The sequence below is a fragment of the Corvus cornix genome, chromosome 1A, assembly GCF_000738735.6.
Source record: "Corvus cornix cornix isolate S_Up_H32 chromosome 1A, ASM73873v5, whole genome shotgun sequence".
NCBI lineage: Eukaryota > Metazoa > Chordata > Aves > Passeriformes > Corvidae > Corvus > Corvus cornix.
Window position 1 is genome coordinate 39,813,685 of NC_047057.1, and position 20,785 is coordinate 39,834,469.

Genomic DNA, 20,785 nt, shown 5'->3' on the forward strand with positions numbered 1-20,785 from the left:
TCCACAAAGTGGGATCCTCAAATAATAGTTTCTCAACAGACCAATGTTGCATTACGTCAACTGGGTTGATGGCAAGATATTGAAAAAAATAGAAACAAATGTGGGGATAACCTCACTTTTGGGGAAAATATATAAATCCAGACTTGAAAGTATTGACCCAAATTGCTATTGATTAAAAGCAACACAGAAGAAAACAAATTTCATGACAAAGCTATACACAAAAGGTAGAGCAATTCACACCTGGTAGGTCCAGTTACAAAGCAGCTTTATGAATGCAGCAACAATTATTTTACCAAGATCTTTACATTCAAATCAATCTGGACCTTCAGCAAGTTTTATTCTTTGTGAAGAACAATAAATAATAGCCATCCAAGTATAGTCTATCTGCTTTGTTTTCATGTGCCAAACCTATCCAAGAGCAGACAAAACATGTTCCTAGAACTGGCAGTTCATGAGCTATCAAATATGTCACATGGATCATTTTAGTCCTCCCAAGTAAGTGTAACTTTAGTAGTCCCAATTGCAGGAAGTATTAGATTCATGTTCAGATGGTGCTATGGCCTATTATTTTGAATTCAGGATGTTATACAGCTAATAGAATTTAAGTTTAGAAATACAGACCATTTATTTTCAAGGTACCAGATCCCTTTCACTCTCATTCTATTCTCAAATAGAATACATATTTTCAGGATGAATATATAATTACTGGACTAATGAGATAAGGCAATAACAAAAGTAATATAGAAGCAAAAAGACATTATTTATTAACAGTAATTTAATAAAATGTCCACAGCTAACTCAAATACATGCAGGGGTTATGCATTTTGCTGTATTTTCTGAAGAAGAAATTCTACTTGTAAATTTAGATTTGGCTGTCCTTTCTTTGTCTTCTTACTCAGTATTTTATAAGCTTCCATTTTCTTTTGCTTGTATAAACGTTGAGCTTCTTCTCTTTGTTGTTTTCTTTTTTCTGCTTCCTGAAATTAAATAAATATGTAAAATTATGAAACAATTACCAACCTACTATGACTGTGAAGCTATCTATAAGCAATACAGTTTATTTTTGTATAGGTACTGGCAATTAGGTGTTGTACTGCCACTAGAAACACCATTTCTCTAAAGCTGAATCAGGATGCTCTTCCAGCACATACTGCAATAAAAACACATTATACAGCCTCAAGAGTATACAGCTTCAAGGGAAGAGCCAAGTCTTCTTCAGTAGAACATCCTACAATAAGGTTTGTTGCTGCAATGTATACTATTTCCTTTCTGTGAAATGTGCTCCTTGACTTTTCTCCTTAAATGACCAACTCGCAAAAAAATCCCCACTTTCTCCTCTTGAGTTCAAGAAAGAAAAAGGTGATCCAGCAGCTCCCATGTAAGTACTTTGCCAATCCAGATAGTGGCAAGTGCTAGGATACTGGACACCTCTGCATGGTACAGGCAGATAGGATATGGGACATATCTGGACCATGAGTTGGGCAGGTTTGTGATACTAGGACAGCATTATCTAGGGGAAATTAATCCAGATCAAACTATTAGTGGCCTGTCCTCTTTGAAGCAACACAGACCGCTGTCTTTACCTTTAAAAGAGAGGGAAAAACCACAGACCCTAACCAAATCAACCTGTAAAACCTTCCATGAAGCCCACATGGAACCAAACCACTAATGGAGTGTTAACTATATATGGGACACTCCATCCATATATAGATAACCAACATAATATTATGTTCAGATTTTATCCAACATCTCACACCCTTCTCTAGTGTTGTAATTTTACTCAATAATTTGTGCAAACATCCACAACAATCAAGATAACCGGCTTACTTTACTTATATCATGTCCTACCAAAATATGCAATGCAGTCACAAATCAGACTGAAAGACTGTTTCAGTTCATTTGGATAATTTCTTTTCATAAGGTTTACTCTTCGAAATGCAGTGCCATGCTGACCACACAGGCAAGCATTTCTGCAGAATGCCTCAACAGATTATAATTTATGGATCATATTTTTGTTTTCCACAGAATAAATAGCTTCAGTGATATACAAAAATTAATAAGAATCTGACATATAAAATTAACCAGACATAACTCAAGAAAAGATTTCTGAACAGAAATCTAAGATGCCACAGGGAAAAAAACCCCAAACAATCAAGCAAACAAGCATTTGCAAAAATATGAACAGATAACCTCTCTCCATTCAGAATCCTTGACTTTTTTTACCATAATGACGAATGGAATTTACTCCCCCTTTTTTAAAAAACTAGAGTAGCCTCAGCTCTAACTTACCTGTAAATTCACTTCCTATCTAATCATTTTTCTGCTCTTCAGCATACTCTAGGTAAACAACATCCAGTTAAGCTACCAACCAAATGCTTACTTCAAAGCAAGAACATTCACCTTACTTAGACAGTTGTTACTCACATTCATAGTTTTTCTGATCTTTACTAAATCCTGTTTTTTCAGGCCAAAAAAGGCCTTTGAGGAGGCCAAAATTGTGTCTTTAGGCTTATTTCTCTTCCCAAGTTAAGTAACAGCAAATCTAGTGTTTGCTAACACACGAACACAAAGTACATACTTCATTTTTTCATCATGTTCGACTTAAGTACTCCATTTAAATGACTACTGCTATTGGGGCACTTAGCTACTGTTTTGCCTAATTATCTTTAACAAAACTGAAAATGCAAACACCTCTGCTGAGGCAACTCTTATGTGCTGCTCAAAGCAAAGTCCCTGCAGTCTTGCTGGGGTTTTGCTTGTTCCCATTTTCTCTAAATAAGCTGGTCATAACATTAATTTCGTTTTTACAACATCTGTAGCTAATATGCAGAAAAGCAGCCATCAGCTGAATAACCATGTAACTCACCCAGAATCACAGACCAGCTTGCACAAAACTAAATACAGCTGAACTGAAGAAATGGTGTGTTTTATCCAGCCATGTATTTATGTAATATTTTTACAGTAGCTACCAAAATTTAGTATGTTAGCAGGAGGTTACAAAAGTTCTGCAATGTTACACGTTGTGCCATTTTACAGAGCAACAAAGAACACCCTGGGAGAGAAAAAAACCTAGTTAAATAAGGATCTCTCAAATTAATGATTCAAGTGAGCTATTTGACAATAATGATATTAAAATATGTCCTGTAAAAATAATTCCAATTAAAATCAAACGCAGGAAATTGCTAAAGATTTTGGCTGTGGATACTATTACATTTAATTGTTTCACTGTTGGTCAAAGTACATAACAAGGTAAAATGAAGGCTGCATTATGATAATGCCATAAGAAATAGGATGGGTATTTCACTTTTCATCACATGATAGTATTGTTATTCCTTCCCTTTCTACAATATTTAAGGGGTCTAATATAATCCACTGGGGTATGCAGATCAAGCTCTAAGCCTTCCTTCATGTACCAACTGATATAATAAAATCCTGCTAACGGCAACTGCAAGACAAAAATAGTAAGAACAAGGAGAATGATCCTTTGAACGCCTGCGTGCCTGACTACTACTGTCAAGTTGAAAAAGACTGAAAGAGTACCAATACCTCCTACGGTCTTCTCTGGGTTCAGATGCAAGACTGAGAGGTAGGAAAGGTATTAATCTACATTTTGTTTAAAATCAAGAGAGAACTCTGTTTAAGATTTACCTCTTTCTTCCTAGCACGCTCAGCCTTTATTTTCTCATACTCTTCTTTTGCCTTCTGGTTGGATGTTTTATTTTTAAACTTCTCTTGAGTCACAACTGGCCTGGAAGAAAAAGTACATGTTCTTGAGACACTGATTATCATCAAGCAGACATAACCATAGACACCACAGCCACTGCAAAATCACAGCATAGTCTTCCAGTGCTTTTTGCATGTTCAGGGAATATTACAAGTACAGATTTCAGAAGACTCACTCTTCTACACTGAATGAATTGTTTGCACCACTCTTACATGATACCAAACACCATTCCAGGTCATGCGTGAGCAGTCAGCATGAAAACACAACAAACTAAACTCCTTCAATGCCAAATGTACCAAAGACCAGACTGCACACAACTTTTAGTAATACATACACCTTATCTGCTGTACCTTCACATGGATAAGGTTTCCTGAAGCTTAAAGACTGCCTAAAAGTTTTTCCCATCATGCGAGCTCCTCAGAGCTAGAAAACCTGCATGTACTAGTTTAGAGCTGCATTCTCACTTACTAGTTCCAACACATGGAAGCAACTGCAGAGTGACAAGAACATTCATTTAGAAATACCACTCTCTTATGGAGGGAAAAAAAAATTTTTGCTTTATTCTCATCTCCATCTGGTGGCAATACTGTGCAATGACGCCACATTGTCTCAAGTACAAAACCAGTTACACTGCCATTTATTTTTCCAACAACCAGGAAAAAATATTTAAGACACATTGGCATTTTTAGTAAAGCAAATCACCACACTAAAGTCCATATGAACTGTTAAGATCTAAAATATTTCTTTAGTGGTGGAAATAATTACTTTTTTTAAAGACATACTTTGAAAACTTACTCTGCTGCTTTATTAAGCTTTTCTTCTGACGGCACTGAATCACCTGGAGTCCTGCGCCGCTTCTTAAGCTTTTCTTCCTCTGCAAGGTAAAGATGTTTCAAGTGCTCTGGATATGTATCAGTAAATTGATTATCCTGTAGTGAATGCACTTGTCTTCTCTTTTTCAATAATTTCCTGTACTGTCGTTCAATCTTTTGTTTCCTCCGAAATGCAAATCCACGTCCTGAAAGCGTAAGAAAAAGGGAGTTAAATACACCTCCACTAAAATAGTACCAAACCATTCAATTGTCAGGACCCTTTCAATTTGTTTTCTTTCCAAACTGAAAAAAGCCACTACGTGTGGCAATTTTAATAAGGACCGATCATAAGCTCAAGGAAAAAACCACTATTATTAGTCTGTTTCCTACTGCAGCATGGCAGCTTGTACAGATTTACTGAAAATTACTGCCTAAACCCCTGAGAAAGCATTGCAAACATTGCTACTTAACACCCACTTAACAGCACACACCTTTGCCAATGTTTTTTGAATCCAGTGAAAAGATGTATCAACATTTCATTTCACTCCTACTTTTGACAACCTCGTAAGCAACATCAAAATAGATTTTAAAATAAGCTCCTAAAGGTACTCTCAAGAAGACATCAGTAATAACACTGGCAGCAGAAGCCTGAAGCTGCTGTGACACAGGAAAAAAAGTCACTAAATCGCCGTATTACTCTACATTAACAATCCATTACATCTTTTCATTTAAACAGTATTTTATTACTACTACTTCCTTTCTACACGTGTCCGGGAAGAGCTTTTCTATACCTGCATCATAGAATCATTTCTGCTTAAAGCAGAGCACATATATTGGCTGTTTCAGTCTCGACCACTACAGAAGACATAAGAACGCTGAAGCTAAACACACTTGTTTTCCTAATATCTTATTTTTCATTGCATTAGTCTTAAGATCTACTTATCTACTCAAGATAATATTCACTAACAAAACTGTTTCTAAAGAGAAATCAAGTTAGCTCCAACTTTTTCTTTTATTCTTTCTCCAAAGCTGCAACTTCAGCAAAGTGCTGTTGAAGGAAATGCTCTTTTTCCTATGCATTTTTACATCTGCATAACTACCCATCAATAATATGAAACTTTTTTCAAACATGCGTCCTTTTTAAGCGCACAGCTTTCTGTAGAGAAAACTAAAAGCGAGTCCTAAACACTAGGACCATGGCTACCCGGCCCAGGGGCTGCAGTGCCGAGCGCCGGGAGCTCCGGCTCAAACATTCCGCCCCCAGCCAGCCCTGCAGCCCCCGGCCCCGAGCTCACGGCCACGAACACCCTTCGGGCCTCGGGCGAGGCGGGGCTGCGGGCTCCCCCAGCCCAAACCCTTCGCTAAGACTGGCAGGGCTGGCCCCAGCCGGGACGCCCGGGTCGGGCCAGCTCCAAGCTGGGCCAAGGAGTCGGGCCTCCTTCGGCGCCACCTCAGGCCCGCCGGCGGCCCCCACTCACCCTCTTGGACGCTGCCAACAACGCTGCGCAGCAGGACGGGCCTCCACCGCCGCTTTCGGCCGGGCCCGAGGGCCGCCGCGCCCGCCTTGCCCGCCGCCGATGCCGGCCCGTCGCGCCGCGCCGCCACCATTGCGCTCCCGGCGCCGCGCACAGAGACGACGTCAGCGAGCTGCGCCACGGCGCCGACGGGCCGCGCGCGGGGCCATGTCGCGGCCGCCCCGCGCGCTCCCGCCCCAGCTGCCCCCGGCGGCGGCGGCGCGGGCGCTGCGGCGCGCGGCGCGGTTCGTGGGGCGCGCGCTGCCGCTGTGCCGCGCGCACACGGTGGAGTTCTTCACGCGCGGGCTGTGGGAGCGGCTCGTGGCGGCGCGCCCCGACGCCGTGCTCGAGGCGCTGCGCGCGGCCGGGCCGCTGGCGCGCCCCCTGGCGGCGGGCGCGGGCGCCGCAGCGGCGCCGTGCGGTGAGTGGGGCCGGGGAGCGCGGGGAGCTGGCGCCGCTCGGCTGCGGCCGGGAAACGGGGCGTGTTTGGACCGTCACGGTTCACAGGGAGCGGAGCCGGGCTGGGAATTGCACTGCCGGGTCTCGCGGTAGTGGCGGTTGTGACGGTGGTCTCATGTCGCTAATTTCATCCTGTTCATTTGGAAACGAAATGAAGCTCCGAAGTGTCAGATTCCTTCACTCTGACTGATTTCTCCGGAATAGAAGTAGAATGAAAGAGCCCCCAAACCGAACAAAGCATACAAAAAGCCTCCACGAGTGGAAAGATTAACAGTTAAAAGTCCTCCGAGTGTTGAAACTGGAGATGCGGAGGACAGCTGGAAAGGCCGAAACGCCGCTTCCCTGTGTATCTGTAAGAGTCAGTGTGTCTGGCAGAGAAAGACAGCTGTTTTATTTCTGACAAGATCTGTTTAAGAAGCACTTCATATTTTTAGTAATTTTCACGTAACTGGAGAGGAAGCCAGCTAGGAAACTGTTCCTGAATGTACTGCAGTCCAAATGGGAGGGAAACATACCGATAATGCTCCTTCAGGCAGGGTACAGAAATGAAGATAAAGCATCTGAGAGCTCTGGTATTTGGGAGGACTGAGGCCCAGCAAAGAGATCATTTTCAAACCCAAGGTGAAATCCCGGACAAAGCACTCAGCTGAGAAAAGGCTACATCGTGCCAAAGCGTATGGAGTGTAGATAGATGTCACTTTGCGTTAGCTCTGAAATCCTGTATTAAGTGGCACGTGAGGCAGGAAAGTGTGTGGAGTCTAAAAGAAGGCTCCACAGAGCTTCCCCCAAGAGCTCTTCTGTGCTTCTTGATGATTTGGACTCAGAAAGAGATTGAAGGACTGTGAATTGCTACATCACTAGCAACATTTCTCCTTGGATCTAAAGACCTCTCAAAATATTAACTGTAAGACTCATTTTTAAAGGGTTGAGTTATTTGGGAAAAATCCCACCGAGTTTATTTGCGCATGGAAAAGACACTGGATTATGAATTAACTTCAAGAGCCAGATGGAAACAAGATAGTGGTCTGGTCAGCAAGCAAAATTGTTAGGAAGCAGCAAGGACAGGCTTAATGTTCTTGACAGGTAGTGTCAGAGTCAGAACTGATTCAGAGCAACAGGGCATAAAATTGAATGCAAATAAAGGCTGGAACAAAACTAATTGTTAGATGAAATCATCATAAAGAAAACTGAAGGAAAATTACTCTGATCTATCCTGTTTCTATGGGAAGGCCCATGGAATGATTCAAACACCAAAGTGGTGGCCTGTAGAGTAGAATGAGAATCAGGAGGGCACAGTATTGTTTTGTAGATTTTAAAACAGGCAAATAATTTAATAATCTGCATTTAAAATGCATGTTACAGAATCTGATGCAGAAATTACCGGAACAAAAAGACATTTTATGTCTAAAATTAGGCACATCTTTTGAAGAGTATGAAGCTTTTTAGCTGTGGCTAAAATACAACATTTCTTCTTTGGTTTCTGCAGGGATTGTTTCTGCTAATTAAAAGAAAAAAGGGAAGAACTGCCCGTTTTTTTTCTGACTTTAAAATTATGCTGTTTAACAGACTGCACTGTAGTAAAAAAGGGCATGTGCTTACTGGTTTGTTGGTTCATGCCTTACTCATTTGACTGCGTGGTATCTGTCCATCCAGTCACATGATGAAAATACTTCGGAGTAAAATATGAGTTTTTCAGTGAAGATACCTGAAAACATCTTCTTACATTTGCAAGTTAATACACTGCTAGCCTGTATTAAAGTTAGGAGAGAGAGAGAAATGTGGTATCAAAGCTTATTTGAGTGCATTAGTGCAACTCAATAACATTAGGGATCAGAAACAAGCCATTAGAGATCTTGAAACCCAACAAAAACAGAGATTGCTCTTCCTCGTTCAAAATAATTTCATTATAATGATCATGTGAAGGATGGAATCCTTGTTTTGACTTTTACCCTGAGGAAAAATGTAAGATCCCTTTTTAGATTCAGAAACTGGTTTATATACATCAAAAAGCTGACACTTGCCATATTGCATTCTGTTTATCACACCATTGCTGTAAATTGGACACAGGCACAGACAAATCTGTGTTTAAGTATTTTCATATTTTACTGTAAATTACTGTTTGTGCTGTGATTCCAACTTTGGGGCATATGTTTCTTTCCTCTGAAGATTTGTTTACAGATGTATCGACTGACTGTTTAAAAGACATGCTAGATTTCCTCTTGTGAGCATCCAGAGTAGAAATGTGTCAAGTAAACTAACATTTTTAATACTCATAAATAATGCATAGTTCACCAACTGCCAGTCCGTAGCTTGAAGTTAGGCTTCAGATGCCTTAATGCAGTTGGTTCCTTTCTTTTAGTTGGCAAGCTAGGACAACAATTTAAATTTGGTGGGAGTGTTATTACAGGTGATACACTAGCAATCTTGCATGTGATCCTGCTCGTTCTATCATGTTCTTCCACCAAATAAGGAAGTTCTGGGATGTTATAGCACATGGGTATTGCTGCATTTGATTTCAGTTAAGTGAGATTTCTAAGAACAGTAGATATATTTTATGTCAGCTGCTGAAGAAGTGAAAGCACATCTATTTTCTATCTTTCTGAAGTAAATCTTACAGAAGAGACATTGGAAAGCAAAGTTGCCATTTTTCCCTAAAAGCTGCAGTCTTTATTTCTCGTCTCTAATATCCTGTTAAAATCTTATCCTTCAGGAAGACTGCACTAACTAAAATTTGCTGGATGTTCAGACAAGGAAGTTGTTTATAGAGAAAGGCAGCTTTCTTTCTTGATTTTGTAGCACAGAGAAATAGAGTAAGAAGTGCTGTGCAGACAACAAAACCATGTTAATTCTGGTCACAGCTTAGACAGTATTTTTGCTTTCTTAGATACAAAATTTGTTTGCTGTGCTCATGCCTTTGTAGTGTCATATCACGAAAATTAACATGTTGACATGGTTGGGACTGTCTTCAGTGGATCGTAGTATATGCATGACCTTCAGTTGTGGTCATGCAAGAAAATTAAGAGCATTAGAGCTGAGGTCAATCAAAACAGCTGTATCCATTGTCATGGCAGATTCAGGAGAGCTACTGCGCTAGGTATGTACTTGCTCAAAATCTACCTATGACAGAAAAGACAAACCAGGAGACTTCTTCCAAATCTTTGTAACTGTTTGCTGGACTGGTTACCTTTTATATATTTAAAATAATTGCAAATATATAAAAATTATTAGCAAAACTATGTAGAATTCACATTTTAGCTAAAATAGAGAGGAATTAGACAATACAAAGCAATCTCATAATTAATAAATTATTCATATTAATACATTTCACTTAAAAATAAATGTACATTTTTGAAACTCAGTACTAAGTAATACCAAAATAAAGTATTTCATCATGAATCTAACAAAATATGCATTGGAATCTAACTGGCCCACACCTGATTGGAAATAAAAATTAATTTAATTCTCCCAGTGTTCACCAGTTACAAAGCAGCTTGGAAAGTACATGACTTGAGTGATTGTGAATCAAAACATTTCATATGCTGAACAGCTGCATTCCTTAAAAAAAATCTGGTAGTGCATATTGGCACATAAGGCTGACTAGGACATGTATAATGGGCAAGTTTTGTAAACAAAAGAGAAGTGATAATGTTGACTGAATTAGCTTGTCAATTATACTAAAGTAGGTCTGCTGAAACAACAGATTTTTCCACATTTACTCTGGTTCAGCTAAGAGCAAAATTTGACCTTGGTTCTGAAGGGGGAATACAGCTGAAGAAAAATAATGAGTTTTCCCATTTAGGGAAGCAGATAAATGGCCAGTTGTGTCTGATACTAAGTATTTATTGTCTGTAGTTCTCTGTCAGCACTATCAGAGAGCTGTTAAGCGCTGTTTACAAAAATCCTTTCCTTTTTTTTTATGTGCAGATGATGACATCTTTTCCAGTGCATTTTGTGAAAACTCTGAGAAGCTTATCAATGTACATTTGTTTGCCCTGGCTGCTAAATATCATTCTTTGTCCAGCCTTGGAGTGTGTACCCCATTAGAAGATGTGCTTGAAGCACTGAAAGGAAACAGTGAAGGAGCAACAGGTATATTTACATTTGTATTTAAATGTTTACTTATTCACTATAGGACTATAAGAGAGTTTTGGTTTTGGAGGGTAGTTTGGTATTTAAGGGTTTTTTCCTACATGATCCTCACTTCCATTTTCATTGGTTCCTAGATAGTTTCTTCATTGTCTTTGCTTAGAAAATGGATTCTCTTGCTAAAATTTGAACATTCGGTATCTGTAGACCCATCATAGATTTCAGTTTTCAAGGGGATGGGACAGAGATGCGGGCACATCACTATTTGAGATACCTTGTTAATTCTCTTTGTTTGTCTTGTCCCTGAGTGGCAAGAATCATAATTGCTATTCATGCTTTTCTGAGAAGTATCACCCTAAAATATGGAAAATGTTTGATGTCTTAGAAAAAAAAGATTTTATTAATTCTGTATGTTTGGGACTAATACCAATTATATGTGATAAAACTAATTTCATTTTCTGTAGTTAAAAGAATTGATTTAAAACGCTTTTAAATTGGCATCAAGTTGGACACTGGGAGTCTTGCCACAATTGTATTTTTAAATCAGGTGATAAACTGGCATTTATCCTTACTTAGACTGCTGTCATTTTTACTGCAAATGTACTATTCATGTAGTCCTCAGCCTTTCCACATTTCTCTCACTGAGATTTCTTATTAGTTTTTAAGAGACAGACTGAGCAGTTCTCTGCCTTTGCCTCCTAGTGCCTTTTATCTCTAGGTGCATTAAAACTCCTGACATTTCTTATCCTAAGTAGTAGCACCATTATATAAATGTTGTGCATCTCTCCCATTTTCTACAGTGATCTCTTTCCAGTTCTGCCATTTTTAATGGTTGGCTCCCCAAGTTTTTTTAGACGTACTAGAATGTCATTGCTGAGATATTCTTAATGATTTGTTGTGCATTCCTCTTACTTTCTGGCTTCTTTCCTTATGCTCTTAGTTCATCAGAAGCTTTTTTTTTTCTTACCTGACAACTGTATGCTGCATTTCTTTCCCACTAGCTTTATAGCTATTTTCATTTTTACTATATCACGTTCCCCATGTTCCTCTTAATTTTCTGTAATTCTCTAGTTTTACATTCTTGTACATGAGTCCATACCTGGATTAACTTTCTTAGACAAAACTTTGAGGATTCTGTCATCTTCGTGTCCTGCATAATGGAGCATCAGGAATAAGGCAATTGCTGAATATTTTGTTCTCTGTGTGGTAGAAGTGATGCTCGGTTGTGTAACTGGGGCCTGGGTTTGTATTTTTGCAGTACTTCTGAGTTGTACTTCTTGGGAAAATAAAATATGTTCCAAATGTGTACAGTAGAATTATAACTCAAAACCTTTGTGCTGAATTGGCAGTAAATATCAGTTAATTTAATTGTAGTTCCTGGTAATCTTTTGGCAGAAGTGAAATACCGACTTATGGATTCATAACGTGCAAGTTGCCAAATGAAATTGTGATCTTTTAACTTTGAGCTATTTTAGATATTTGGGACTTATTTATGTATTTCAGAAGATATGTTTGTTCCTGATACGCTAAAGCTTGCAAGTCAAGAGAAGTGAAAGTCTGAGAAAACTGGCAACTTTATGATGGTGTTGCATATATTCTGAAAAATACACATCAGGATAATTCCATTTACGCTTCAGATGTTTTTAATAAGTTTTCTTCTTCTAAGACAAACAGACTTTTGAGCCTATTGCCACAGTTTGCATACTTACATAGTTCTCTAGCTTCTTTGCAGTCTTAATATAGACACATTGCTATCCTTCCTGGGAATAATTGGGAAGCACGAACATTTTAAGCACGTTGTGGACACAACTACTCAGAATGGAGTTCTGAGTCTGAAGGGTGTTCCACTTTGCTTCCTAACCACCCAGAAGTGAGGGTTGGATTAAGAGTACTCTACCTTTGCAGTGTGTTTATGGCCAAGGTAATAATCATGTCATGTGGTGACTATTAATGAATCCATCTTTAAATTCCAGGTGCTAGAACACCACTCTGCCTTAGAGGAGTTTTTTTTGAGCATATGGTTTTTCCAGTTCCTCACTCTGGATCATGGAGTTAAATCACAGTAGTAAACTTCTGTATAGATGGGGTTGTATGGTGTGGACTATAAATGTATAGTTTTTTTAGCTGGTGTATCTGAATTTCCACAGGTAGCTGGGGTATAAATCCCCTGCATCCTGCAATAGGAGATCTTAAAAATATATGTGTTAGCCCTATATGAAAATGTACTACTTTGGAAACAAACCAGTGGGAGGCACCAAGTCAGAATGACAATTTAATGGGGAAATTAAAAAAAAGATTAAAAACTAAAAGAAAACACTGGTTCAAACTGACAGAGTCAAGATATAACCTGACACCCTGTTAGTCAGTGTGGTGGTAGCAGTCTGGTAGAATGGTGGCTGCAGTCCTCTGAAGCAGTAATCCTGTAGAAAAAAGGATCTGCTCTTTCTCAGAAGGTCCAGTGGTGGCTGTGTAACTCCTGGGAATCCAGTGGAAAGGTTGTCTCTGGTGTACGGCATCTCAGATTATATCCAGGATGGAATTCTTGGTTCCTCCCTCTGGGTGGAGCATCTCACAATGGGGTAATGAGTCATGAGGCCAAGTGTTGATTAGGCTCATTAACAGAAGATAGTTCGGAGGGAGTTATCTCTGAGTCAGGCGGCAGGACAATGATGGGCAATTAACAGAAAGATAGTCTGGGGGGAGGAGGCAAGGAAACACTGCCCCACCTGATTGCAACAGCTGATGGGGATGGTAATAGAATACACTGCAACCCAGGACAGAAAAACAGTCTCTCCTCAATTTGCTCAGCATCACAGGTGAAGATGTAGCTGTAGCTAACTACAGAGTTAAAGCAGTTCTTCAAATGGAGTACAGGGGCTTATACTAGGGATTTGCAGTGGGAATGAGCAACATTGCAGTACCAACTAAAACTAGTACAATTAAACTTTCTGTTACTCTGTCATACCCAAGCTACTTCTGTAATGTATTTGAAACTACATTTTATTTTTTTTCATCACAAAGGGAGATGGTTCTGTAAATTTCTGATGGTTTTTGAAATTAGTATTTGTTCTGCCTGCATCAGTTGTACACATAATAAGGAATTGTACGTGTATAATTATTTGTTTCAAGAAAGTAATTTTGTGATAGCAGAAAGAATTTTCACAGTTTGTGTCAAACTAGTATTTTTTTTTTTTCAAATTTTCAAATTGTCTGGGTGATATAAAACTGTCCCCAGATACATTTGTTTGCATTAGTTTGTAATATGTCTGCTTGTTTTTCAGAATAATGTAAAAACCTATCAGAATTTTGCTAAAAATGCAGGAAAAATAAAATTTATTTTAAAAACCATGATTTTCTCCAAACAGTATAGTTTTCCCTGAGCTGAAATATAAGCAGTGTGTTATCCTGCAGAAAGCAGGGAAAGAAGTAAAAAAAATCCTTAAGAAAGTTATGTAGCTGAGGTGTTAAGTAATCTATATATGTAGATATAAACAAATTATGCTTTTTCTATCTGGAACCTCAGCTTTTGTAAGTTAATTAATCATTCTGGATTTCTACCATGTTTGAAATACTTAATCTGGATTAAGTACTCTCTGACATAGTGCTTCATCTAGCATTACCCCATTCAGTCTCTTGAGTTCATAATACAGAAAAGAGTAAAGGTGCAGTATGTGGTCATTGTCCAAAGTGACAGTGCTGCTTTGGAGAAAAAGCAACTTTTATTTCTGTCAAGAAATTAAATGTTGGTTTCTTCTTGTTCCAATTCTTCTGCTTCTTCTGATGAGCCTATCCGGACACAAAAATGTTCAAATATAAACAAAAAGAGAAACCTTTTTTCTTTTTAATTTTATTTTCCTGTCTGTTTTTCTTTAATCTGATATGCTTACAAATTAAGAGCTTTTTAGGATGCTGTGTAGATCTCTACAATTTTAGCATTAAGGAGATTCTTCAATGAAATGACAAACACTTGTTTCTGCTATTTGTATTGTTTAAGTCTTTTAGTCTATTTTTCTTTTGTCAGTTCATAGAGTCTATATTAGACTTTAAGTATTGTCATAGCAGTTTATTATAAAAGCTCCAGATGTTTAAGAAATAGACAGATCCCTTGGGGTTTGGGAAAAATAGAGAAAGCGCTGGGTTTCTTACAAGCTCAGTTCAATTCCCCACTCTCTTTTAAAGAAGTAACACACTTGGCTCTTCTCCCAGCATGATCTGATCAAAAAACAAACATAGTTTTTGCCTAATGATCAGTTTCTGGACAGATGAACACGTACTGTGCATAAAGCAGAAAATGGGAAAGTATATTAATCTGCCTACTCATGTAGAAAAGTCCTGTTTTCTAGGAGCATGCTCGTCAGTAATGGTCCGGTTTCTTCTACCATCATTCAGACTTACAAAAATTTCCATCAATTTAACTGGGTCCAAGTGTACTGAAGCACTGGATCCCAAAGAGAAATACGTGGGTTTCTCCCAAGGGAGTGACTTTTGAGCTCCTCTTTTGGCTGGAGTTGCACAGAGGTTAGCAAGTGGGTGCTTGGTGTTCTCCACAAACAGTAAACCCATGGTGGAGGTTGACTCCATCTCATTAACACATTCTCCAGCAACACTGAAATGAGTGATTTTCTGCCAAAAAGGTTTAACAGTTCTGTAACCAGTACATAGGGTAAATAAAGAAAAGGAAAGTTCATCTTCCTTTGAATTTTCCCAGTATTGCTCATAGCTTTTATTAGAGATATCTCCCTCTTGATATTGTCAGCAAATCTGTGGCATTAACAAGCTGTACTATTATTATTATTATTATATTAATATAATATATTATTATATTATTTTATATATTATTAATTATTATTAATCAATATTATTAATTATTAATTGTCCCTGCCCTTATATTTCATTTATGGAAAGGTAAATGTGATAAATGAGACAAAAATAAATATTTTTCAATGGACAGGAAGAAATAGTACAGTTTTATAGTAGTAGCTATTGTGTAATATTTGGTCAGGTATTAGATATGCTACGTCTTAAAAAAACTGAGTTTTACAGTGTGTTGAATCTTGCTAATTCACTCATAATTCAGAAGTTTAATCTTGTAATAGTTTAATGAGTTTTTAATTTAAAAAATTACTATCCTGAAAATATATAAACACTATAGCATATAAAAGCTATTTTTTAATGATTGATCACAAATCCTTGTTATTACAGATTGTGTTAATGTGTATTTTTTTTCCTAATCTGAGACAGGTATCAAACCAGATGAGTTTATGAATAATAAGAAATCCCATGAAGTGCAGGTGATGTCAGAGCTGGTAGACAGCATAGCAAATTATTGTGGGATAAAGCAGGTAAGAAAGCATTTCTTACTGTGTGTTACCAGGTACCTTCTGAGTTATTCTCCTTATTGTGTGCAAATACATCACTTTGATATTCTGTCACTGCTGTTGTTACTTTTCTTGTACATAATTGGAGCTAAAGAAGAGCTGTTGGGGCCAAGCTGAAGGACAATTTTATTTACAAATGAATTATTCCAAAGGAGCTGCCTTTCAGTGACTCATAATCACTCATGAATAGTTTTAAGAAGTTATAATCATCCTCTGTATGGTGAGCAGCTAAAAACTGTACTGCTTTTTGGACAGATACTGCCTTGTTTGTCAGTATTATATTGCTGGCAGTTTTGCATAGGTGTCAGTAGGAGAGCTGCCTTCTGTCATGGACACAAGGGTGTCACATAGCGACCAAAGCAGAGTATCTTGAGAAATGCTGAAAGCTCATCTTATTCTGGTGCAAGATTTAAATTATTTCCTATTGTTTAGTACTGTTCACCTCTATTTAACATGGATTGAGATCTATAAATTAGGAATTTAGTTATGATGTTTTTAGTTTGAAGAGAGACCAAATTAAGCAGAGATCTATGTAAGAATATATATGAAATACATTTGGTAGGATCTGTATAATGCCTGGGCACCCACCACCATTATCAACCAGCTTGGCTGTTTCGTACATCATATGGTAGGTTCGTCCTTGGATGGTGAAGAATTGCAGGATTCCTTTCTCAAATTTGATTGTAACTTAAGCCTTTTTTTTTATATACATGTAATTGTGATTGCACAGTGCACTAGATCACTGTTTCGTTAAAACCTTGTAGAGGTTTATTTATGGATCTGTTGACTAAACACAAGCACCCCAGCAATACTCAACTTTTTTGAGTAGTGTATTTCACATTCTGTTAGACAAGATGCACCAATACCATTTCTTCGGTTTACATGCATATACTTTCTCTGTAAGCTTTTTCAGTGTTAAACTTTCTGTTAGATTCCATACGTTAGGCCTGTGTAGTGGTAAGGCTAAATTTTTCAGTATCTATGAAATAGGTACTGATTTTTTTCAGTATGAAAATATTCTGAATTTTTCAGTATGAGCTGAGTTTGTTTATTCATTTTAATCTCACTAATGCTGGTAACTGGCCAATGTAGCTTCATCCTTGCTTTAAACTAGAGGTGTCTAGTGGCTCTCCACACTACATTTGATTCCTTTCTACATTTGAGCTGCCCTTGCTTTCCATGCAAGGGGCTGTAACTGTAAATGGAGACTTATTTCCTCCAGGCTAATATTCATTCCCACAAAGATTTGTGGAGAACAAACTATATTTGTTTAAAACCAAAGGTTAATATGGTATCTGCCCAGATTTTATGATGAGGATATTTTCTCTGAGCATTCTTTTTTGTAAGTAAATATGTATGAGTATAGTTTAAAATTAACATACCTGCAGCATCCCAGGTTGCTGTTGCTACCTCCATAGGGAAAGCCCCAAAACTTGGATTTGGCTCTGAATTGCTGAAGCTGAACTTTGGTTAGGAGGTTATTTGGCTCAGAGTGAGTTTAATTTAGATAAGTAAATGATCCAGTACTCTTTGACAGGTTTAGATCAGACCTGTGGCATCCTTGGAAACAGAGATCAAAATTCTCAGTCCTAACCATCTGTTTAGTGAGGAACAGCTGATGAAAACAAAGTTTTAGGCGCTGTTCTTACAACTGGGATTGCCTGGTAAATAGAGAGCTTTAATTAAGGCCAAACATTACTGGGTGAGACACAATCAGTTCGTGAGCATCTGCAATCGCTTACAGCGACGGAAGGTGATCTCTCCAGCAGCACTTTAGGAGCCAGCCCCAGTGACAAGCATGGGTGCCCTCCACAGCCCTAAAAAGTGGGTGTGCTCTGTAGAGAACAGAAATACACTAGCAGCACATTTGTGAAAGTCTTTTGTTCTGTCATGAGCATATTTTTTGCCTTGCTTACCTTTTGTTTCAGGCAAGTATTAGGTGTTCAAGTATTGAAGACTTTCACGTACTGGAAAAGCTGTAGAGTATAGTTTGCTTACAATGCAATAAGTAGCAAAGTGGTCTCTGTATTTGGTGGAAAGTGGTGTTTCATATAGCATTTTTATTTAGATTTAAATAGTTCCTGTGAGATTCAGGAATGAAAGGAAAGCAAAATCCCTGTTCAGAAAGTAAAAAAGTAAAGCCATCTTAATACCTTAGCCGAAGTTTCAATGTAGCTGGTTACTATAAAATCTCAAACCAATCATTATTAATTATCTGTCAATATGCTGCAATTTCATCCAGTGATTGTGCATTTTTATCAGATAGCTTGGAGTATCTTTATACATAGGATTATTTTCTGTTTATTTTTTTTTAAATTACAACATTTAATAAAAAATATTGTTGCAGTATATCACTGAATATGAAATGCCAACTGCTCTATATTAACTTCTTTCCATTATAGTCATACACTATAACAATATTTATTTGTGCAAAGTTACAAATCCCTAATATATGAAAAGAGCTTTCCTGTTACTTTGGAAAATAAAAAAATGAAAAGCCTCCTTCTTGGCCTTTAAAAAGCAACTCCTTTTGTTTTTGTTTTCTTTCAACTTAAAAAAAAGTAGCAATTATAAATTTTTAGTAGTTTTTCCTTACTGATTTTTTTCCGTCCTTCTTGCAAAACAAAATATATGTAGCATTTAATTAAAAAATCTAGAGCTATGAAAACATAACACATGCTTTACAACAGCATGTGTCCTCAGGGTGTTTCTTTCAGATATTACAGATCAATGACAGCTTGAAAAATGCCCTGCATTTCACCTCCATACCCACATTGTATTACGGGTGGTAGAGGATATTGCTCTCTGCTGGTATTCTATAATGTACAATAGTAAAGAGTAAAATAAGAATAAAAGCAAAAATTTAATTACCACTATAATCACTTCTAGGTTAACAATTTGGATTTAAACATTAAAGCAAAATAACTAAAAGACTTCTTAATTTTTCAGTTGTTTGGTGCCCCTTTTAAGCACTGTTACTATCATACAAGTGGAACTTGCTTTTTTTAAAGGAGTTCTTGGTTAAACTCTGAAAAGAAGCCAGTGTTGATTCCTCTGCTTAAGTGCACATTTGTTTTATTTAATGTATTAGTCAAAGTTTTCCTTGGAAATTGCAGCATGTGCAGCAAGACTTGCAGTATGTAATGTAAGGATGATATAATTCTGCATTCAGCATCCATTACATTTGTGATTTGGTGCTGGGAAATGTTGGAATGCTTGATTGTGCCAGAAACCGTGTTTAAACATAGGACCCAACTCACTGTGGACAGGACCTTTGGAGTTTATTATATCATGGAAATTTCATTTTGAAAGTTCATGCTTGACAGATATGCTGTGGATGGCTGATTACCTTTCCCTATGTAATCAACGGAAGATAAAGCAGGGAATAGTTTAATGCAGTTTATTTGTTTAGTACAAGATCATTGCCTGCTAGTTTTAGTCAGTTTTTCCTTTCATTTCTAAGCTGTTCTCCCAGTGCTAATTTAACCATGTATTACTATTTTCTCTTGAGAAACTTTCCCCAAGCTGCAGCTGGTCTGTACAGCCACTAGAGGTCACACTTAGGAATTATTCACTGCCCCTCTCTTGTGTTCAAATGCTGCTTTTTACTGAAATAATTCAAAACTTGAAGAATGGAGGTGTGCATATTCTACATAATTGTAATGTCTGATAAATAAAATAGTGGTTAAAATTATTCCTTCAACACTTTCCTTTCCTTTCAAATGACAGAAACACAGAATGGGTCAGGCTGGACAGGACCACAGTGGGTCATCTGATCCAACCTCCCTACTCAAGCAGGGTCACCCTAGAGCACATGGTACAGGATTGTGTCCAGATTATTCCATAATATCTCCAGTAAGGGAGACTCCAGAACCTCTCTGGACTGTCTGTTCCAGTGCTCAGTCACCTGCACAGTAAAGAAGTTCTTCCTCATATTCAGGTGGAACTTCCTGTGCATCAGTCTCTGCCCATTGCCTCTTGTCTTATTGCTTGGCACCACTGAGAAGAGCCTGGAAACATCCTCTGACACCCTCCCTTCAGATACTTATACTTTTATTCCTCTCCTTTCGAGGCTGAACAGGCCCAGCTCCCTCAGCCTTTCCTCATAAGAGAGATGCTCCAGTCCCTTCATGATCTTTGTTGCCCTCTGCTTGACCCGCTCCAGGAGCTCCAGGTCTCTCCTGTGCTAAAGTGCCCAGAACTGGACATAGCACTCCAGATGTGGCCTCACTAGGGCTCAGTAGAGGAGAATATTGTTGATGAATGTGACAAATAAATGACATTTTCAAAGGTATGCTTAGGTTATATAAGTTCCATTTCACTAAGTTCACTCCTGTGCATGTTTATTTCAAGAAATTTTATGGTTGCAGCATGTCTAGATTGCAAATATACATCAATATCACATGATGACTACAGATAAGAAAGCCATGTGCTACCTGAGTAAACAATTTTTACCTAATATCATGTATTCTCCACTGTCTTTAGTGACATTAGCTCAAATTTTTCTTTCTAATTCCATGGCCGTCCAAATCTTCTTTATTAAAATGGGGAATAAATCCTTCTTTTTCATTGAGTAAGAATATTGCTATATTGAATATATATTATTTTTACCTGGTAAAAAACTATGCAGCTGAGTTTAAGATGCATGCATGCAGTGTATGCTGCAGTTTGGACTTAGCAGTATCAGTGTAAGCTTCCTTATGAACATGTGACAGACCAAGAACAAAACATAGGCGTTCTTGAATCAAACACTTTCAGGAGCTTCGACAAGTAAGTCCTTATATCTGATCAATATTATTTTTGGTGGATACT

General features: G+C 38.0%; 2 protein-coding genes across 2 annotated transcripts in view; one reads left to right on the forward strand and one right to left on the reverse strand.

Moving 5' to 3' along the window:
• Nucleotides 1-248: 248 nt before the first annotated feature.
• CCDC59 (coiled-coil domain containing 59) lies at nt 249-6,160 on the reverse strand. Its single transcript, XM_039570322.1, has 4 exons — nt 6,015-6,160; nt 4,520-4,742; nt 3,649-3,748; nt 249-977 (listed from the first exon to the last, which is right to left on the reverse strand). Exons 1-4 carry the CDS (start codon nt 6,142-6,144, stop codon nt 816-818), a joined length of 615 nt encoding a protein of 204 aa, XP_039426256.1. The 5' UTR covers nt 6,145-6,160; the 3' UTR covers nt 249-815.
• A 1,272-nt stretch (nt 6,161-7,432) lies between these two features.
• Nucleotides 7,433-20,785, forward strand: part of METTL25 (methyltransferase like 25) — a 51,999-nt gene continuing 38,646 nt past the window's right edge. The window contains 3 exon segments of the mRNA XM_020584704.2: nt 7,433-7,592; nt 10,434-10,598; nt 15,837-15,937. Coding sequence (XP_020440293.2) covers nt 7,580-7,592; nt 10,434-10,598; nt 15,837-15,937 — 279 coding nt within the window. The 5' untranslated portion in view covers nt 7,433-7,579.